This window comes from Penicillium pulvis, assembly GCF_028828015.1.
Source record: "Penicillium pulvis strain IBT 33274 chromosome Unknown scaffold_8_segment0_segment0, whole genome shotgun sequence".
NCBI lineage: Eukaryota > Fungi > Ascomycota > Eurotiomycetes > Eurotiales > Aspergillaceae > Penicillium > Penicillium pulvis.
The window spans coordinates 4,575,165-4,595,350 of NW_026643080.1; the positions used below are offsets into that span (position 1 = coordinate 4,575,165).

At 48.3% G+C, this 20,186-nt stretch overlaps 8 protein-coding genes across 8 annotated transcripts; 6 read left to right on the top strand and 2 right to left on the bottom strand.

Annotated features, from left to right (window-relative positions):
* Positions 1–691: 691 nt before the first annotated feature.
* N7503_011136 (aldo/keto reductase family protein) lies at positions 692–1,629 on the top strand (the record flags this gene model as incomplete). Its single annotated transcript, XM_057070682.1, has 2 exons — positions 692–1,201; positions 1,294–1,629. The coding sequence occupies 2 exons, from the start codon at positions 692–694 to the stop codon at positions 1,627–1,629; spliced, it is 846 nt and encodes a 281-aa protein (XP_056917293.1).
* A 65-nt stretch (positions 1,630–1,694) lies between these two features.
* On the bottom strand, positions 1,695–3,569 carry N7503_011137 (initiator tRNA phosphoribosyl transferase family protein; the record flags this gene model as incomplete). The annotated part of the gene is made up of 5 exons (XM_057070683.1): positions 1,695–1,849; positions 1,948–2,614; positions 2,732–2,904; positions 2,988–3,022; positions 3,232–3,569. The coding sequence occupies 5 exons, from the start codon at positions 3,567–3,569 to the stop codon at positions 1,695–1,697; spliced, it is 1,368 nt and encodes a 455-aa protein (XP_056917294.1).
* Positions 3,570–4,983: 1,414 nt separating this feature from the next.
* On the top strand, positions 4,984–5,809 carry N7503_011138 (HAD family hydrolase; the record flags this gene model as incomplete). Its single annotated transcript, XM_057070684.1, has 2 exons — positions 4,984–4,992; positions 5,054–5,809. The coding sequence occupies 2 exons, from the start codon at positions 4,984–4,986 to the stop codon at positions 5,807–5,809; spliced, it is 765 nt and encodes a 254-aa protein (XP_056917295.1).
* Positions 5,810–6,404: 595 nt separating this feature from the next.
* On the top strand, positions 6,405–7,651 carry N7503_011139 (MutT/nudix family protein; the record flags this gene model as incomplete). Its single annotated transcript, XM_057070685.1, has 4 exons — positions 6,405–6,458; positions 6,598–6,690; positions 7,098–7,338; positions 7,413–7,651. The coding sequence occupies 4 exons, from the start codon at positions 6,405–6,407 to the stop codon at positions 7,649–7,651; spliced, it is 627 nt and encodes a 208-aa protein (XP_056917296.1).
* A 189-nt stretch (positions 7,652–7,840) lies between these two features.
* Positions 7,841–9,293, bottom strand: N7503_011140 (putative NUDIX family hydrolase; the record flags this gene model as incomplete). The annotated part of the gene is made up of 2 exons (XM_057070686.1): positions 8,479–9,293; positions 7,841–8,356 (listed from the first exon to the last, which is right to left on the bottom strand). Exons 1-2 carry the CDS (start codon positions 8,908–8,910, stop codon positions 7,841–7,843), a joined length of 948 nt encoding a protein of 315 aa, XP_056917297.1. The 5' UTR covers positions 8,911–9,293.
* Positions 9,294–12,341: 3,048 nt separating this feature from the next.
* N7503_011141 (uncharacterized protein) lies at positions 12,342–14,793 on the top strand (the record flags this gene model as incomplete). The annotated part of the gene is made up of 3 exons (XM_057070687.1): positions 12,342–12,451; positions 12,509–14,573; positions 14,644–14,793. The coding sequence occupies 3 exons, from the start codon at positions 12,342–12,344 to the stop codon at positions 14,791–14,793; spliced, it is 2,325 nt and encodes a 774-aa protein (XP_056917298.1).
* A 1,150-nt stretch (positions 14,794–15,943) lies between these two features.
* On the top strand, positions 15,944–17,399 carry N7503_011142 (dolichyl-phosphate beta-glucosyltransferase; the record flags this gene model as incomplete). The annotated part of the gene is made up of 3 exons (XM_057070688.1): positions 15,944–16,057; positions 16,179–16,958; positions 17,055–17,399. The coding sequence occupies 3 exons, from the start codon at positions 15,944–15,946 to the stop codon at positions 17,397–17,399; spliced, it is 1,239 nt and encodes a 412-aa protein (XP_056917299.1).
* Positions 17,400–18,587: 1,188 nt separating this feature from the next.
* N7503_011143 (uncharacterized protein) lies at positions 18,588–19,463 on the top strand (the record flags this gene model as incomplete). The annotated part of the gene is made up of 1 exon (XM_057070689.1): positions 18,588–19,463. The coding sequence occupies one exon, from the start codon at positions 18,588–18,590 to the stop codon at positions 19,461–19,463; it is 876 nt and encodes a 291-aa protein (XP_056917300.1).
* Positions 19,464–20,186: the final 723 nt, after the last annotated feature.

Consider the following 20,186-nt stretch of genomic DNA (forward strand, 5'->3'; position numbering starts at 1 on the left):
CTGTCAAAAGATCGAGTCTCAAGTCGATAGGGGCGGGGTGTTTCTGTCTCTCCCGCAACTCCGCAAGTCACCCTAGCAACCACCCTTTTTTCTTTTTTTTGAAGCTATACCGAGTGGGCTACTTACACAATGGAGGTTTGTGAGAATTGGAGAAGAAAAACAATGGCCTTGTTTTGCATCTGAAACAGTCGCAGAGCGAGGGGTTGTGAGATGTGCAAGTGCATGTAAGCGCTTTATCCCTGGTGATCACTCCATGCCTTTTCAATTCAACCAATCATCATACAAAGCGCTTTGTCCATCTAATGTAGATGCTATTTCAGTCCTCATTCCATAGACCCTTGTCCTCACGGGAAGTATATATCCCTGGCCAGAATGTCGAAGTTTATGTGTTCACAAGTATGAACCTTGGAAGGTACATTTGTATATACTCAGGAACGATGAAGAAAATACCCCGAGCAACTAATATCAAATGGTGCAATAAACTTGACAAATAAAATCTAATCTAGACCCTGTAGATGGTGTGCTCAGTGAGTAATCAACGAGAATGATATCATTCGATCCGGTTCCGTAGAGCGGGGCGAGGAATGCTTTTACAACACCGAAACTGCTTCGTCGCCAATTCTCCCCCTCCAACCAGCTCCTCAATAACCTTTCCCCTGTTCTAAAGCTGGAAAAGAGAGAATACGACAACATGGCCTACAAGATTAACGACCTCCTCCCCTTGCCAAACTCCACCGAGAGTATCCCGTGCATTGGTTTCGGTGTCTACCGCTCCCCAGCACACCAATGCGTCAAATCGGTGCAGAAGGCGCTCGAGGTGGGATACCGACACATCGATACAGCTCAATTTTACGGCAATGAGGCTGAGGTCGGTGAGGCGCTGCGCTCCTCCAACCTGTCGCGCGAGGAGGTGTTTGTTACAAGCAAGATTCTCAGCCCCGCGGGGTCACCTGAGGCGACATACGAGAAGCTACTGGAGAGCGTCGAGAAGATCGGCGGGCCGGGCGGATATGTTGATTTGTTCTTGATTCACAGCTCCAAGTCTGGTTCTGCGGGTCGGAAGCATCTGTGGCAGGCGTTGGAGAAGCTGCAAGCTGAAGGCAAGGCCAAGAGTATTGGTGTGAGCAATTTTGGTGTGCATCACATTGAGGAGATGAAGTCTTACGCGAAGGTGTGGCCGCCACAGGTCAATCAAATTGAGGTAAGCATTTCTCATCCGTTCCATCTTGTGATTTTGCTGGTTTGTTTCATATTTACTTGGAACCGGTGTGCTGACTGATGCTCGTTTTCTAGCTGCACCCTTGGTGCCAACAACGCACAATTGACGCATATTGTAAGAAGAATGGAATCATCGTCGAGGCCTACTCGCCTATTGTGCGCAACTATAAAGCAAATGACCCCACTCTGGTCGAGGTGGCGCAGAAATACAACAAGTCAACCCAACAGGTCTTGATTCGTTACGCGCTGCAGAAGCAATGGGTGCCGCTCCCCAAGACGGATAACCCTGACCGCATTGCTGCGAATGCCGACGTCTTCGACTTTCAACTCCAGGCAGAGGATATGGAGATCCTGGATTCGCTGGACCAGGGCGACGCCGGAGCTATCGTTGAGGCCGTGGCCAACGAGTGAGCACCTGCACGACAAAAGCCTGCGAGCCAAGACAGCTTCGCAGTGCAGGATAATAATTTCGGTCATCAATAATCCGGAGGCTGCATCAAGAAGGCATTCACCGACTGTAAAGTCGAGCGAGACGGATTCACGTCATGTTTCGATGACACGATCCACGCAAGTCGCTGTCGGATGAAGGTTTTGCTGATTGAGCGCTTGCTTAGCGACGCATCGAATTCCCCTGGATTTGATTTTTTAGTTTTGATTCGTTTATCTTGATTCCCAACGCCGTTCTCATCTAGCGCTTTAAATTTCACCTCACGCATTCATGAGACATACCGTTATCGTTGTAAAATTGGCACACAATCGCCAATAGTGTTCCAGCTGAGAGATCTTTGCCTGTGTCGCAAGTAATCAATATTGACTGCGATGGATCTGATCCAAGTTGTGCATTGACAAAATCTCGCACTTTATCCAATGATTTTCGTAGATCCCGACTCCCCAATTTGGCCGACGCGCAACCTAAATTTAGACGCTTTGGGTTCTCTTCCACGATAGCCGGATCACCATTGCAGTCAATAACAAGGTCATACCTACCGCTACCGTTTACACTAGGATCCGTCGGATTGATGTAGAGGTTCTTAGTCGGAGAGATAAGCGTCGCTTCCTGTTCACCACGTTGCTGCTGATACTCGGCGATCAATTCCGCAATCAGATCTGGCAGATCCTCCTCTGAGGTCTGCTTCAATGCAGCCTGATTCGCCCAGAACACGGGAGGCGTCAGCCCATGCGCCCAGCCCTCGCTGTCGTCGCCCGCGCCTTGGATGTATCCACCTTCGGACATCTCAGCGCCATGAACACGCTTCGAGGCGGAGCACAGGACGAAAAGACACGAGGCATCATCTTTTCGCAGATCCGTCGGATAGAAGTACTCCGGATTAGCCCAAGCCACTCGAATAGGCTTTCCGAGTTGCTGCCGCAGCTGGTCTAGATCAAGCTTGAGGGACTATTCACAGTGTAGAACGTTAGTCGATTCGTTTCCAACGCAGCCTCTGTCACCCGGGTGAAGAGGGGTAGTAACAGCTAGCCTCCTCTGTGGTTTAGATGCATGGGTTCGACGCACCTTGAGAGAATGGACGAAACCATCAATACGATTCTCGATTTGCGATTCCTCTGATTTACCGAGGTAGTTGGGTGGCAGTTGGACAGCATGGCATGCGGTTTCCGTGGGGAATAGGGCGCGATTAAGCACTGCACTCCAAATAGGAATGGTTTTGGATAAGGCGTCGGGCATCACTGGGTATCGTCAGCGGGGTCACACTGCAGGCAAAGGCACCGACTGGGTGCCTTCTCCTGGTTTCACTGGGATTTTGACGTACATTTCCCCCGGCGAGTTGAGTCCACAATTACACATCTGTATGGTGGTTATAAACGGCAATGTCAGTTTGGAAACATATGATTCGAAGTGGATCCACCAATTGGACGAAACAATGCCGGGATGTCCAGTTGAGACGTATAAGAGGTGAGACCAAAAGGAGGAAACCGGTGAGTACATTGACAGGTGAAAGCACCAATCAATACAGCGTCGGGCCCGGCAATAAACGGGTGAAATATGAAACTAACCCTCCATACTCGTTTGCCAACGGAAGAAGCTGCAGGTTCAGCCTACGAAAGCTAAAATCCCATTGCCCCGTGTGGCCATCCGTACTCTTGAAATAGGCACTCCCCTTCTTGGCATCGGGAGATATATACCAGCTGCCACAGCGTTCATTTGCAATTAGCGGAAGGCCATATTGCTCAGCCACCTCCTGCACAAACGCAGCATCCGCCTCAATGGACTGGAGCCGGTTGGTGACGGATAGAGCAGAACGCCGCAGAGATGAGAGGGTCTGCGAGATGGACACTTGTGCTGATGGAAAATGTAAGTCCTCCAGGGCTGGGAAAGAGCCTGATGACCCCATTTTAGACAGGGTATTGCCAAGTATACCCGGTGATATTTTGGGGTGGCACTGTCACTTGATTGAGCCCGGTGCCTGGAATGATGAGGGGAAGTTGCCAAATTGACTTGAATGGAAGGAGCGTTAATAATGAATACCAATGCAAAGAAAAAAGATCTCCAGCTTGCACCCCACCAGGTCCGTGTCGAAATTCTTGCCCAGTTACGAAAATAGCAGATGCGTTTGTGAGCCGCCGTTGTGGGACTAGCCAATCATCGTCGAGCTGGTGGAATGGTGGAGACATATCGCAGTTAATCGTAGGACAACCTTGAATTGCGAGGTAAAGATGGAGTTAAGAACAGGGTCGGTTCCAGTTTCGTTATTAGTGCGCGAAAAAATTGTGAGATGCTCTCAGATAGGGTCTTCTCTACTGGATTTTGTATATATTTAATAACACATTCTGGATCACAGGATCCAACGCTTTGGCCTGCACTTGGAAGCTCCTAGCGAATTGGCGGAAGAGAAAGTTCATAGAAATACAGACGTTAAAATGCGAACAAATTCAGCATGAGGCATATAATCATTCCATGCAACCCGGTTTATACCTAGGTCTTCGGGTTGTCCTTTATACCTCAGGTCATATTGCAACATAGCCAAACCTTGTCAGTTATCCAAATCAAGTAACAGTACAAATGGAATTGATTTATCCAGGCACTGGACTTATAGGGCTGAGCGGTCCAATGGAACATTTAGATGTAAGCACGATGCGGGGACACATTTGTCTCTCTGCAGGTCTTACTTAGAGGGGAAATACTACCTTGAGATCGACCGAGGGAAGAATGAGCCCTCCCTTCCATGACATTGATCCGAGCCAAGAACATGTCCTCTTCACCAATAATCACTCCCAACCCCTTGGAAGAGACTAGAACGTAGAGCGAAACAACCCGAGTTTCTACGACTTTCCAATACAAAGAGCAAGCTATTCCCAAACGGGTTTAGGGAGGGACCAGGGCTGCTGACTCATGTTCATCTATCATATCATTGGTGGAGATTAGCCCCCGTGGCTTGGGCCGTTGGAAGTCCTCGAGTACCGAGTACTTGATTTTCCTCGTGGGCATGTATGCAAGCAAAAGTACCCTGTACTTATGTCCTGTATGACCTCAGCCCCGCGATCCCGCTAGGGCCCGGTTTACTGGAGTATGCCGGCGTCATGCTTTCCCGGGATGGTCGTGCCCCTTGGATTAAAACAATTGGGTCGCGACTTCCCCTCTGGCTGATTGTCCCGCTATTCTTTTTCCTGCTGGAACTGTTTACCTCTCCATCCCATAGATCTACTAGGTCACCCTTGAGTCGCAATTCTTCTATACAATTCTGACGTTTCAGTCTTCCCTATATTCTCCGCTACTCCCAGAACAGAACCAGCGTACCCCTCTTCACCATGCCTCAGGTCCGACAATCCCATTCTTTGTTGTCAACTTGGATCTACCCCGCTAACCGCTGAAGTGCAGATCACGGAAATCTTCTTGGACTGTGACAACACCTTGGTCCTCTCGGAAGAGCTGGCCTTCGAGGCCTGTGCCGATCTTGCCAATGAAATCCTCGAGAAGAAGGGCCTTCCCGATCGCTACACAGGCGAACAACTCATCAAGGACTTTGTCGGTCAGAACTTCCGCGGCATGATGCTCTCCCTGCAGGACAAATACAACTTCAAGTTGGAGCCCGATGAGCTTGAGGCCTATGTCAAGAAGGAGGAAGACAAGGTGATTGCCAAGCTGGAAGCCAAGGCCAAACCTTGCGTTGGCGCTACCGAGGAATTGATCAAGCTCTACGAGTCGAAGAAATACGGTCTGGCTGTGGTCTCATCCTCTGCTTTGCGTCGGGTACAAGCCTCTATCAAGAAGGTTGGCCAGGACCAATACTTTGATGCCGACAGGGTATTCAGCGCAGCTAGCTCCCTCCCCAAGCCCACGTCTAAGCCTGACCCTGCCATCTACCTGCATGCGCTGGACTATGTGAAGAAGACTGCTGGCGAGACTGTTGCAGTTGAGGACAGCAAATCGGGTGCCCTTGCTGCTATCCGTGCCGGTATCTGGACGATCGGGTATGTCGGCAGCTACAACGGCAAGGAAATGCAGGAGGAGATGAGCGCCCGCCTGATGGATCTTGGAGTGCACATCATCATGAATGACTGGGCTGAGTTTGAGAGATGCATGACATTCGTCGAGAACTTGCCTCCCAAGACAGATCCTCAGTCCAGCCTGTGATGGTTTCTTTGCAACATTCTACGCCTACATGATATTATGACAGCAAGCATTTGGTCGTTTCGGAGCTTTTGGTTTTCTCGCTCACCTGGTATCTGTCCTGTATGATTTATTCGACTGGTCGCAAGCCTTGTCAATGCAAGGTGCTTAAAGGATCGCCCCCTCTGAGCCCTAAAGCATCCACCTTGTTTTAGTGCTTCTTTATATACTTCTGCATTGCTATGTGGTATCCTTCAGTATTCGCGATCAATAGGTCTTATGCAATGATACTTTGGCTCGAGCTAAATCTATGAAGTGATCCCAGAGGTCTGAGCCTCTGTCGTAAGTCTCTAGCAATCAGAGTTTTCGCACCAAACCCATGCATTAAAGAGATACCTGCAGCTATCGATGTTATAGCTCCGATAAGATACACGATAAGCGAGCCCCACCGCAGCCACTGTTTCTCCCCTCACCCTCCACTCTCCTCCATCATTCTATCCAACTTTAGGCATAGTCTGGAACTAAGCTCGGAATACGATATTTCTACCATCTAAATCTGGCTAGAACTATCGACTAAACTTTCATTTATCTTACATTGAACACAATCCTTCAATCCACCATGGTTTCACCCCCCAGCCTAACAAAGTCCAAGCAAGTCTCGCAAGGACCCCTGGTAAGTTTTATTGCTAGTTCTGCTTCCTCTTCGCTTGCATAAATTGTATCCTTATAGTGAAGGCAACGAACCACAAGAAAAGCAACAGAAAGTTTAATTGCGGCTTCGCCCTGTGAACACATGACTGACCATGTATCAGGATCCTGCTGAGGCCAAATGGACTCGATTGGTCAAAACAACCTATACTGATCCGCTGGGCATTGAGCGAACCTGGGAATCTGCGGAGCGACAGGTAAGACTTACCCAGCCTCATTTTTCGGGCCCCTATGCGCACATCTGATCACCCAGATCTGGCTGTGAATATCCACCCCACCGGACCATATCCGAGTCCAAAATAAGGCCCCTTCGCCATTGTTCACGAGACCATGTCTGAGCATCAGCCGCATGATTGCGAGCTCAAAAGTGTGACGCCGGTGGACATCCGTCAGCATAAGCTTACCTTGCTGATCGGGCCTCGTATTGGCGGGTATATTTGCCGTGTCTAGCCATTATCGGTTGCCTCTCAGTGGGACCGTGACTGTTTCTGGACGTGTCACTCACTTTATTTCCTAAAATGGACCACGACATTGTCACCCCTTTTAGCTCGCTGCGTGACTTGAAAATCACTGGAAACGATGGTAACTGACGCCGCTTTACTAGACTCGTCCTGCTACGGCTGAGATCGACGGTGTGGGGATCGTTGCTATCTTGAACATGTCGAGTGGGCCAGAATTGCTTCTTCAAAAGCAGTATCGGCCTCCGATTGACAAGGTTGTTATCGAGGTTCCGGCTGGCCTTATCGATGCCGGTGAGACTCCCGAGCAATGCGCCGTACGCGAACTCAAAGAAGAGACTGGGTATGTCGGTGTAGCGGAGCAGACGAGCCCGATTATGTACAACGGTATGTTCCACGTTTCTTATCATGTTCTTGTTTGCTGTGCATAGTGCATTTACTCATGTCTTGCTTGTTCTTAGACCCGGGTTTCTGCAATACCAATCTCAACATGGTTCATGTGAGCGTAGATATGAGCCTTCCTGAGAACCAGAACCCGAAGCCAGAGCTGGAGGAAAATGAATTCATCGAGTGTTTCTCTGTTCCCCTAGCTTCTTTGTTTGAGGAGACCAAAAAACTTGAACAACAGGGCTATGCGATCGATGCTCGAATTGGCACCCTGGCTGAAGGAATTGAGTTGATGAAGAAATGGAAGCTCTGATTATAACATGCATAGACAGACATACACCAGGATACACAGCATGGATATACTTGACTGTTCAACGATTATTCTAGCAATACATAGCTATCTACTGGCCGATTCGTTTAACTTTGCACACATAGCTCGGCGAAACTAGACTCAGATGCGATGCAACCATCATACTTTTCGATATCTTCAAGATGGCCTCATTCAAATCTTCCCTTCCTGCAATAGACCCTGATAAAGAGCCCAAGCAGCCAAAGTCTTCCCATCTCTCAATCCTTCCTTCCATAAGTTCTCCAGCGGAACAACCTTCAACGTAATCTTCTCTCCATGATCACGCTCTCCGGTCAATTTCCCTTGCAGCTCCTCAATATCCTTCTGGGGCATACGCTTCTGACACAAGAATAGTGGAATAAACTCATCACTGCCACCGGCAGAAGGATAAACCGCTTTTTGAAGGTCTTCATCATTATCAGATCGTTGAGGCATGGACTGCAATGCCAGTGCGGTCATATCAATCAGGTCACTTTCTTGCACAAGCAACCCTGTCTCTTCTTGGATCTCTTGCGCAGCACCACCAGCAAAAGTCCCGTGATCATCTAGCATTCCAGCTGGGATTTCAGCAAAGGCCAAAGAGCCTGCCGGGATACGGGGTTGGATGGTGAGGACAGCCCATTTCCCCTTTTCTTGTGAAGCGGGGATATCATCTGGTTGTATGATGAGCTGGCAAATGGTTAGATGGTATCGCATGAACAAACCCTGGGTTTTATTTATAGTCCTTATTGAAGGAAAAAGAACCTTCATCCTGGGCACGGTATAGAAGTATCGAATCAAAAACAACTCACCAACATTCCCACACTCCCACCTCGTAAAAACACGCTCCCAGGCAAACTCTCACCCCGGCCGTTAGACACATCAGCTTTCAACTTGACGAATCCCAGTCTACTGCCCCCAAACCGATCAACAGCCTGGATATCAATCGTGCGAAGGACATATGGATCCCCGTGAAACTCATGTTCGGGGCTCGATTGTCTCGCTAACGAGCGCTGAAGCGTCGAGGTCCAGACCTTAAACGCTGGAAATGCCAGTAATTCATCCTTTGACAGATCCGCCGTGCTATTGACACGTGTATGAGAGCCCGGGAGCGTAAAAGTAGCCATGGCTGCAGATCTTGAAATACCAAGACCAGCTGCAGTTCCAGTAACGGGTCTGGGGGTCAGTGTCAGTACCGAACACGGGTGTTTCAAATGCCGCGCGGTACTAAGTCGGCGGAACATGGGGTTCGATCCCGTCCAGTGTTGTTGGTGATCGATGATCGGAGGCGGTGAAGTGAAAGTGTAATTGATGGATCGGAGAATTTTGGATTTGGAATGATGCTGCGCCCCCTTTGCCTTTTTTCAAGGATTTGCCCAGGTGGTTTGCTTTCTTTTGGTGCGCAGGGTGAATTTGGTTGCTCGGACGTAATGACGTATTTGCTAGGGAGAAGGGGCTGGGCGGGTCCACACATGCATATGTACATTGTACTTCCAGTATATGCTTTGTACGCTGCACAGATACTCCCCTTGAGCATGAATTATTTTCCGCATGATGTAACTTATTTGAGTTGTTCTCTTTCTGCATATGCAGACTAAATGGGATATGTAGACATTGTGATACATCCTTTATAAAATGCGAGGCTTGAAGATACTGTTCGGTGATTGGCGGTTAATGGCAGGCTCCTTGATATTGGTCGCCTCCAGGAAGCGCGTGGATTGATTGGTAGTTTGGTTGTTATTCTGTCACACGGGGAGATCGCATTGTCCTGTGAAGTAGGTATTGATTGAATAGTAGTGGTGGGCCTGGACTATGTTCTCAAATCACCCCAATCTATATCCTAGTAAGCATACCACCCATCTAACGCAGGTTATATATGAGCTTCACTTGTATGATTGATAAGTCAGCCAAGATCCGAGCGTTGATCAAAACACCTCATAAAATAGACCGCCTCGGCGTTTATCCAATAGAATCGCTCCTGCATGAGACTTACCATGGAAGGATGTGCCAGGCCATGCATAAGCGCATCTAGAATGAAATAGGACTGTGCTCATAATTCACCCGGGTGAAGTGTGTCCCCATCACGATCCTCATCTCAATCATATCCCTAACCTTTCCGTGCCGGTGCCTTCTATTAATGTAACAAGCCAAGTTTTGGCCCCCAAATAATTGCTCCATAAATCCGAATAAAACGTCCTAATCCACAACCTTGGAACTGTGGAATTCAGGGGCCGGGGAACAGGATGCATATCCCGGCATCTGATATGCTTTACTTTTCACCCGGGTTCTCTTTACCCCACTGTGGAATGTTCCTTTACCCCTGCTCTCCTTACATTGTCTTTTTTAAGTTCAGGTTTTTGTTGTAAACAGGGGTAGATCCAACAAGATAAGAACGTTTTCCGGGAGGGCGGTTGCCTGATAATTCAGACATGCGACCCAGTCTCAAGGTTCCAGGGATCCAGGTTGCTGGGAACTTGTCGTTTTCCATGTGGGACACAAACTTACCAACATAGTGGACTGCCTATATGTACCTACATGCATTGGCGATTGGAGCTCCACTTCCGTATGTGGTGTGTGTGTGCCTTGTATATCAGGATTTGAAGTGGACCTCTCTCTTTCCCCCTATATAAGCGCGCCCATGTATATCAAATGATGAAAAATATCAATGGTATTATTCGATTGTTTCCTATTTCACTAGGATATAAAAATAGTCATTAAAATTCGTTTGCGCATCCTGCGCTAGAGCTTAATCCCTGGACCTGAGGTGTCCATGCGATGTGGCTTGTTGCCTGGGTATTTTGCCTAGCTCTCACACAAACGACCCAAAATAGAAAAAAAATAATATATATATCTTTGCCGAGTAGGATTGTTTGATGTTCAAATTTGACGCATTGCTGCAAACTAAGGCACGTATCGCGTATCGCGTGGTTTTTCACCCGGGGGATATGACATGGGGCACACATTAGCTCTGGCGCGTCGAGGATGGCGTTGTGTGGAGTATCTAGGCCTTGCTTGACTGGATATTACAGGGCCTTGAATCAATATTGGTTGGATTTCAATATTAGGCTTAATAAGTAACACTGTTTATATTCATTCAACAAACATATCCTGATCATCCGAGTCGCTTAGCGTCCCCCAAGCTAGATCTATATCACTATGATCTATGTGCTCTGAGCATTCACAAGAGCGGGTCGCCTGGATATATGGCATTTTGCTGGAGGCTGAATTGATGATGTGGAGTTCGGTGCCTAGTTGCTTGAGTCAAATTGAGACCCACTATGAACATAAGATAAACACGACCCGCTAAGAGTATAGCTCCAACGAACGAGCGCCTTGGAGTGTTTCTTTGTTCTGGTTCTGATGAATTAGCGGGCAAGCTCTCAGTAAACCAAAAGCACCACGAACAACGTGTTCATGCATCATAACATCTCCCAAGCTATAATCTGAACGCCTATCGGGCTTAGGTATCCTGCCTAATCACTAGGCCGCCAAAGGATTCCATGCTAATTAGCGCATCAAAGCACTGACCATGAGGGGCTAGGCAGATCAACCAGCCAGTAAACAATCAGAATAATATGGGTACGCGGTTTATCAAAACCCAAGGGCTCCCATTCAGATGCAGAGCAGCCCGATAAAAGCGGCAAAATAGAGCCTGGCCCCCCCAATTCGAACAGCACAGTGCGCAATTTGAGGACAACAACGTCACCGGAAGATTGTTTAGGTCGACGGATGTAGACCGAATTCACCGGTACCGGTTAGCATGCCCATTTCAGGTCGAATGGGGTTTCTTAAGACATGGTCAGTGCTGTTACTTTATGGGAATATCGGTGTAGAAGGGGAGCGGTGACCGGATGGAAAGCCGCGGAATTGGATGCAAGGGCCGAGCAAAAGAAGAAGGGCAACACCAGACCAAAAAAACTTCAAATGCCTCACAAGGTTTGCCATGAACCAAAGTTCAGAATATTGAGCGTTACTTGGAATCGTGGCTGTTGGGCATGAGTAAGAACGAAGGGGTTATAAGTTATGGCTTCCAGCCCCCTAAGGGTGGACTTTGTCTCAAGCTTCCATAATCTAGCGCTGTTGGCGTCTTGCTATAGATGACGAGATACTTAAGGCAAGCAATTGTATTAAATGGAAGCTGTCAGCAAGTCTTTCACTTCAGCCTCGTCATGCGCGCTTAGAGCATCCCGAGAACGTGTTTCAAGTCATGGAATGACAAATAGTCTGTAACTTGATACCCCACATTTTCTTTCACGAAAAACGAATATGTACGTGCTCCCTAGGTGATTTAAGGGCGATTCTGATGTGCAAAAGTACGGTGCATGTTGCAACACGAATACCTACGGGAGTACATTACGTAGTTTGCAGGCAGCCACTAGTTACGGGTACTTGTGGACTCCCTCGACCCACCCCATGATAGTGTTTTCCCAAGGCAAAAACATCAGCCAATCTAGGGTGTTTGTTGGTTGCCTTTGTAAGAATCCCAAACTACAAAAGCATCCTTCCATGCCCTTTCCATGTTTATCGACGTCAGCCTTTCATCTCCCTTTTACCCGCTTTACCTTTGCCCAACACATGCATAAACCCGCCACCGCCATTTGGAGCTAGGCGCACTGAGCCCCGATCTAGGATCACAACTGATCGATCGGATCATGTGCAGAAATTAAATAAGACCATGGGCGAAAATCCTTTAAATTTCCGCACCCGTCCTGATTACGTACAGTCGGGCACCCGGTTGGCACCCAAGGCTTGGAAAGCTATCTACAGCCAGACCCAGTTCGCAAGGTAAACTCCAATTCCCGAAGTTATGGTAGTGGGTCGCACTAAATCTTGCATCCTCAGAAAACATATTGGGCCGGAAGACTTTATTTCCGTATCAATGGCGAACCGCACCCCTGCATCAGTTAGCTCGCCACGACCAAGTCACCGCTCGAACTCTATCATGATTGATGATAGAACCCTCGACACGCTTAGTAGTAATGGCGTGAGGAGAGTGAAATCACCTCGCGCTACTGCCACGCGTGCCGAGAAGATCCGGCGCAGAGCAAGTCCCAATACTGCTAAGAATCGCGTTTCGGGAGACTCTAGTCAAATTCTTAATTATCGTCGCCATGTGGCTGGGGTACCGCAGCGAGCACTTGATGCAGGGGTGCCGGAGTGGCCAGATCACATGCATGGGGCTTCGCGCCCAGAATTACACAGATATTACTCAAGCCCAACGCCTATGACGAGTCCATCTGCGAATACCTTGAGTGGGCGGGGCAGCATGCGGTTTCAGGATGTTTCGGGGCAATCGTCAAATGATATAGAAATGTCTGACCAGATGTCAGATATCAAGAACTTTGCACCAACCCCGGAGATAGACAGGCGAGGGTACGAGGGGATGTTTAGACAGCCGGAAATCAATCCCATCACTCAAGATCAATTGATCAATGAAGTACGACAGATCTATTTCGGCCTAGCGATGGTGGAAAAGAAGTGTATTGATATCGACAAACAACAATCGGAGTCGAAAGCGGATTTATCAGAATCGCAGTGGCAAGCGTTGATATCTATGCATCGAACCTTGCTATATGAGCATCACGACTTTTTCCTTGCTTCACATCATCCAACGGCTAGTCCTGTGTTGAGACGACTTGCTGAAAAATATGCTATGCCGGCACGAATGTGGCGCTATGGAATTCACTCATTCCTCGAGCTCTTACGACAGAAGCTCCCGAATTCGTTGGATTATATGTTAAACTTCATCTACCTCGCCTATTCAATGATTACGCTGCTATTGGAGAGTGTCTCGGCTTTCAGGGAAACATGGCTTGAGTGTCTAGGCGACCTAGCACGGTATCGCATGGCTATCGAGGAATCTGATATGAGAGACCGTGAAGTCTGGGCAGGAGTATCTCGTTACTGGTACAATCTAGATGCAGACCAAAGCCCCGACGTGGGCCGAATCCAGCATCATCTTGCCGTGTTAGCTCGACCCGACAATCTTCAACAACTCTTCTACTACACCAAAGCTCTGGTTTGCGTGCAACCTTTCCAAAATGCCCGAGAGAGCATCGTTCTTCTCTTCAATCCTTGCAGCGATAAACCAATGACGCAGCACACAATTATCACGGCTTTTATTGCAACACATGGGGCTTTATTCTCTCAAGACTCAGCCGAGCAATTCGTTGCTTTGGCTAATATTTTCTTATCACTTTTGCGAAGGGACCTTGCTCGGCTAGATCGAAAAGGCCTACAAGGGGTCTATATGATGTCTTCCAACTTTGCTTCGATACTACAATATGGCGAAGCTAACGGAATAATGGCACTAGAATTCGCAGCAAAGCAAGGCGAGACAGCAGCCGAGGCACATAATTTCGCGCTAAAGTGGACTTCTAGCTCAGGATCATTCCCAAGGTCAGAATCAGATATCAGCTCCAAGGGTACAATCTCGATCACAAGTCCGATCTCGCGTCCAATGTCCTCAATTATCCCTCAAGGAAGCTATCTTACCTTCCACACTCTTAACGTCTTTCTTGATCAGATAGACGACCCTGAAATATATCCCAGTGTCCATACTTCCTTAGCGTTTCTATGGTGTTTATGCCTTCGCCCTAATGCCATGCAGCAACTCGAAACAATAATCCCATGGCTACCAATCACCCGATTCCTCAACGCACTACTTCGGCCCGAGACAAACTTCTCCAAGATCGAAGACGAAGCATTTCCTTACTTCGAAGACGGGACAATACAGCAACTCTCAGAGGACTTCCTCATCCGTGGTCAGCTCTGGAGTCAATTCTACTATCCAGAAAACTTCTTCGAAGATGCTCCCTCAGAAGACAACAGACCAGTTACTGAGGAGCCAACGACAATTATACCAAGGCAACACAGATGCCTCTGGCTAGGTGTGCGAATAGCAACGGTTTGTACTCGCTTAAAAATTCTATTGTACCATGACGAGCATGCAACTAACGAGATTTCAATACAAATAGTTCAATCGCTGGATTACATACAGCCGGGATCAGAAATTCATACCAACACAGCTCGCGCATGAGTACGCGCCTATTGCGGAATCTTGTGGCCATCTCAACAGCAGAGCACTCCCAGGATCACCAGCTGACCATAATATGGATGAAATCTGATCGATCTGGAAACACCAGCTTTGGAAATTTATGACAGTCAGAGTCGACAATTGCAGCAGTTTCGGCCTGTATCAACTTCGGGCTTGGATCGACTATGGCACACCCGGGCGTTTTGCTTTCTTCCTTACTCTGTTCTTTATTTACTGTTCGTTTCCTTTGCGTATATGAGTCCCTGGAATGATATCAGTCGACCTCGACTACGACAGATTATGTTTCAGAAAAAGCCGTGGAACCAAATACCCTGGACATGGATGCCCTGGCCTGTGTCCTTCCCGAGGATCATTATCCACATGGAAACCCATTTTTACCTGCGGGATTATTTCAGAGTACAAGAACCTGGCTATCTTTTCCAGCGGATCACGGGTTTTACTGGCACATGAAGATATTCGATTCAAACCAGGAACCCACTTTAACGAGACACGACAAATCGGAAGCGAAATGAAGAGCGAATCCTGTCACTTTCCGATCAAGCCATATCGGAGTTTATTGTTCAATACCCCCTTTGGATTTTTTAACCTTTTTGGGAATTCTGTGGATTTTGCTGCAAATAGAGAGGTCAGAGGTTTTTGGCCTGACTGAGACGTGGATAGCGGCTGTGCTAGCGCCCAGGTGGTGGCTAAAAGTATCATGATTGGTTCACTTAGGCTGTTGAACAGAATGAACTGTATATTCTACCTTGTATTACCAGAGTTGAGCAACCCGTGACATGACTTGACCCTTGAAAGTCCTGCACATGTGTCCTGAGGCCGGAGTTCACGGAGGGTTGTAGATCAATTGCGAGGCGTAAACAACGAAACATCGGAGTTAAATGCCATTGTTGGGAAACTAAATCAAATGGACGAATCAGAAGCTGCAGAAAATCCTTTGCGTTTTCTGGGAAACGTGGGGACCCGCGCTCCATACTTTATTTCGGGCGAGCTTGCGCGTTGCCGAAAGGCCAAGCTGGCGATTACTAGTATCACCACAATCCGAACCTTCCTTCCACCCCTCTCCTCCCAATGGGGATTTCCTGCAAGCTTTCTATGAGTTTAGTTTGATTTCGCATTGCATGGGGTGATCGCCTTTTTCCTTAGGCAACTCTCGAGTTCTCGCGATTCGATTCGCATCCCTATCCCCAGCTCCAAGCTCCGCTCCGCACGACATCGCCGCCATGGACGGATCCTGGGCTGACATTTGTCGCCAATGCATCACTCTTGTGGGTGATGTTCCACCTGTCATCTTACTGGCTGCTTTCCTTGCTACTGCCCTCGGCTTGTTTGTTCTGGTGAGACCGTGTCCCCACCTGTTCCCGCAACGCGCGTGATGCGCGCATTTACCAATTGCGCCTCACTGCTTGCGCCTCATTAGACCCGAACAATCAGACTAACGCCGCCCGTTATCGACAGTTATATATCATTTTATCCCTTGTCGCCCCGGTTCCCCGCGCTCCTCTACCGGAAGAAAAGAAGTACAGAACTCTGGCGAAAGATGGAACGATCACCAAGCCCGAAGCTTTACCCTCTTGGAGCGACGCCGGGGACAACAAAAAGCGAAGCCAGCCCGCTGAGAAGTACCACATCGAACAAGCAGAGCTATTCATGTCGGTCGTAGTCCCAGCCTACAACGAAGAAGATCGACTCTCAGGCATGCTCGAAGAAGCAGTCAACTACCTGGAACACATGTACGGCACACTAGCTAGCGAGCACGAATCTGATGCCGTAGAAACTCGATCCATGCGAAAGCGGAAACCGAACGGATCGTCATCAAACGGTCACGCCACGGGTTCGGCATCGGACCGAGGCTGGGAAATCATCATCGTCTCGGATGGCTCGACAGATCGTACCGAGGAGGTGGCATTCCGCTTTGCGAAAGACCACCAGCTCTCTTTACATCCAAAGGGCTACGCTGGGCCGTGGACGCCCCAAGCGCAAGAAGGCGTGCATATCCCGCCCGGTACGATCCGCGTGGTCAATTTGACGCATAATCGCGGAAAGGGCGGTGCAGTTACACACGGCATGCGCCATGTTCGTGGAAAGTACGTTGTGTTTGCAGATGCCGATGGGGCGAGCAAATTCGGCGATCTCGGGAAGCTTGTAACGGCGTGTTCGGAGATCGAAGATGCCGATGGGCGCGGCGTGGCTGTTGGATCGCGCGCGCATATGGTTGGTAGTGAGGCTGTGGTGCAGGTACGTTGAGCCCTACCTAATATGGCAAATTGCCGAAATTCGGAGAATGATATCACATTGAAGAGACAGTCTTGTGCTAACATCGGTGGATACTAGCGGTCTAAGTTGCGTAACTTCCTTATGCATTCGTTCCACTTGATCTTGTGGCTTATGACACCGCCCCGGACGGCCACTGTTAAGGATACGCAATGTGGATTTAAACTTTTCTCTCGCGCTGCACTGCCCTACATCGTGCCGTATATGCACTCCGAGGGCTGGATCTTCGATGTGGAGATGCTTATGTTAGCTGAATTTGCTAACATTCCTGTCGCTGAGGTTCCAATTGGATGGCGAGAGGTCAAGGGAAGCAAGTTGAATGTCCTGCGGGATAGTATCGGCATGGCCTGGGGCCTGGCGCTTCTACGAGCCGCCTGGTCGTTGGGCATCTATAAACAAACGTGATTTGAGCGGAAAGATACGGATTACAAATCCCTGATGAACACAACCAAATCCACCCTTAGTTCACTGGCTGATATTTTGGGCGTTGTGGTGTTTTGTAAAATGGGGCGGCCCCCGGAGTGGAATACCCACTTCAAGAGGACATAGCTATACAATATTGAGAGGCAACATGAAGGGATTTAAAGCCCTTATTCAATATATTCCAGAAACTAAAACTAGCTCATAATATTCCTTCCATGCATTGGTTAGTCTCGGGACCCGAGTCTATCAAGTGGAACCACGTTCGGTTTCCCGGTTTTCAACGTTCCGCGTTCTCGCCATCTCCTGACAGAATTCCTAGTCAGCCCGGAGAACATGTCATTCCGATCTTAAGTTCTTCGATCTCTACTTAATCCCGATTCGTCACTGCCCCCATGCACTCTGAAGCCCTTTGTCCGTGGCACACTGCATAAGTGAAGCAAGTACCCCGAAAAAGGAAGTACAAAATCGGCCCGCGAATGGACCGGGTCCAGGTTTACGAGTTCAGTACTACCCACGCCGATCTTCTCGGCAATTTATGATGGATGAGCCCCTGAGTAGGTATTGCAGAATAAAGTATTGGGAGGGAACTATAATTCTTGGTCCGGGTAATTTCCCATTTCTGCTGTTCACCTCCATCCTGTAGATGGGCATATAGCAATTCAGTTCACCTTGAGATACACTGCTTCTTATCGTTGCGGGTTATTGGTGTATATGAACGAATATACTTCTCATAGTTCATATATTCTGATTCACTGTCCATATACACTCTATATCCGAGTTGCCGTTGTCCAGTGTCCCTGTGGGGGCCAGGACGCCAATCCTAGACAAGATAGGTTACCGAACGTAAAGACCCGCATACCTAAATAATAATCCCGTTCCAAGGTTGATCAGTAGACTTGATCGTGTGGACTGACGGGAGGATTGGGCCCCCATTATGACGATAGTAGAGGGCCGTGTCGATCGGGTGGTTTTTCTATATAAATATCGCATGATAGTTATTACCAAGGATTCCCCTCTTTAACGTACCACCTGTATCTAATATTTGTTTTTCAACATTTTATCATTGACCTAGACCGCTAGACCGGAATTCGAATGTCTTTCGAATTACCAACGGTTTGAAACTATAAAGTCGACTCAAACGAACATCGGCCTCAATATCCACTGGCATACATGACGACATCCATCCAAAGTGTAACAGATGACACTTCATTTTACGCCACAAACCTCAACGACCTCAATCAAAACCCAGCAAACATGACATTAAATCAACACCAAGACCAGCAATGCAATCGACCAAACTTCATGCGCCTCCCGCCGGAGCTCCGGCTAAAAGTTTACCAATACGCCCTCACAGTCCCGAACACCTATACAGACAAACCCTTGATAGTAATAAACGACCGCGGCAACGTCTTCACATCCCGAAGTCGTTATAGAGCTCTATCAATGTGTCCAAGCTGGGAAGGCGAAGACGGCACAGCCCGAGCCTTATTATCCGTGAATCGCCAAATCCACTTCGAAGCAGAAGACTATCTCTACAAAACCCACACGCTATTCTTCCGTAACTCCTTCGACCTGGACAGAATAGGCGCTTTCCTCGATACACTCAGCCCCACAGCCCGAGCCAGCATCCGCAGCGTGGGCTTCGAGGTATTTTTCTTCGTGCACACGGATGAATGTGTACCAAAACGTACGCTGAAACAATACGAGCGTGCAAGAGATGTTCTACGTGAAAGATTACCAAATTGGAAGAACGTACTTTGTTATTTGGATCCGCGCTTCTATTACCCTGCTGCTTGTGTGGGTGGGCGTGAACTTGCTGCGAGGGGTGTACTTGATCTGGCGAGACGATTTGGGTCACTTGAGCTGGGATTAGATGTTACCTTTTACCCGTTACCTGATTCTCAACACCGGCTTGTTGAGGAGGCGAAGCAGGTTATTTGGAGGAGTCGTTCGCCGGAGCGGCGCGTGCCTGTGGAGAAGAGGGTGTCTGGAGGGAAAATGGGAGAGGGCAATGCGGGGAATTACCCAATTGAGTTGGTAGGGTAGAGACTTTCGATGGAAGTGATTGATTGGTTAATGCACTTGTTTCTTCACAAATCAACATGCTTCGGGTATTCCGGTTGTTGCAGATTGTGGGATGGTGTGTCAGGTCTGCAGGGTGACGTCGGTGTTGGCTGCATGACCTGATCTTTTGGCCTTTTCTTAGCTGATATATGCAGAAGCTTTACTACCTAATGACTTGATCTGTTTGGGTTTTGAGCGTCAGCGGCGTGGCGGAGTTTAAGTCTACGTGCTATTTCTTGTTTTAGGGTTTTATATTTACAAGTGGGCTTGCTTCCTGGAAACTGGGCGAATTACCGTGACTTGCACTCAATAGATGGATGTACTGTACGTACTAAGGCAGATAATAACCGTTTACTTAATGTTACATCCTCTACGTGTATACCGCTGATGCTAAGAATCGGGACATTCTATGCAGAGTTGTGGCAAAGTCTTGTTTGGGGCTTAGCGCCCTGTATACTGCATGCCACTAGCTTTCTAACCAAGAGGGACATGACAATGATAAACCGTGAACACCATGTAACAGCCGAAGCAAGCTAGCATTACAAGTCTGGTATCACAGTTGTTAGTCTTGGATGCATACAATCGACCCTCCAGAAGATGGCCGAGCTTTTTTAATGTGGACTTGAACTTTCCCTGAAGCATTGGAGTCGTAGTCGCATTCCTCGCAGATATAGTTTCAACCCCCACTTGTGGCAGATCCAGGGC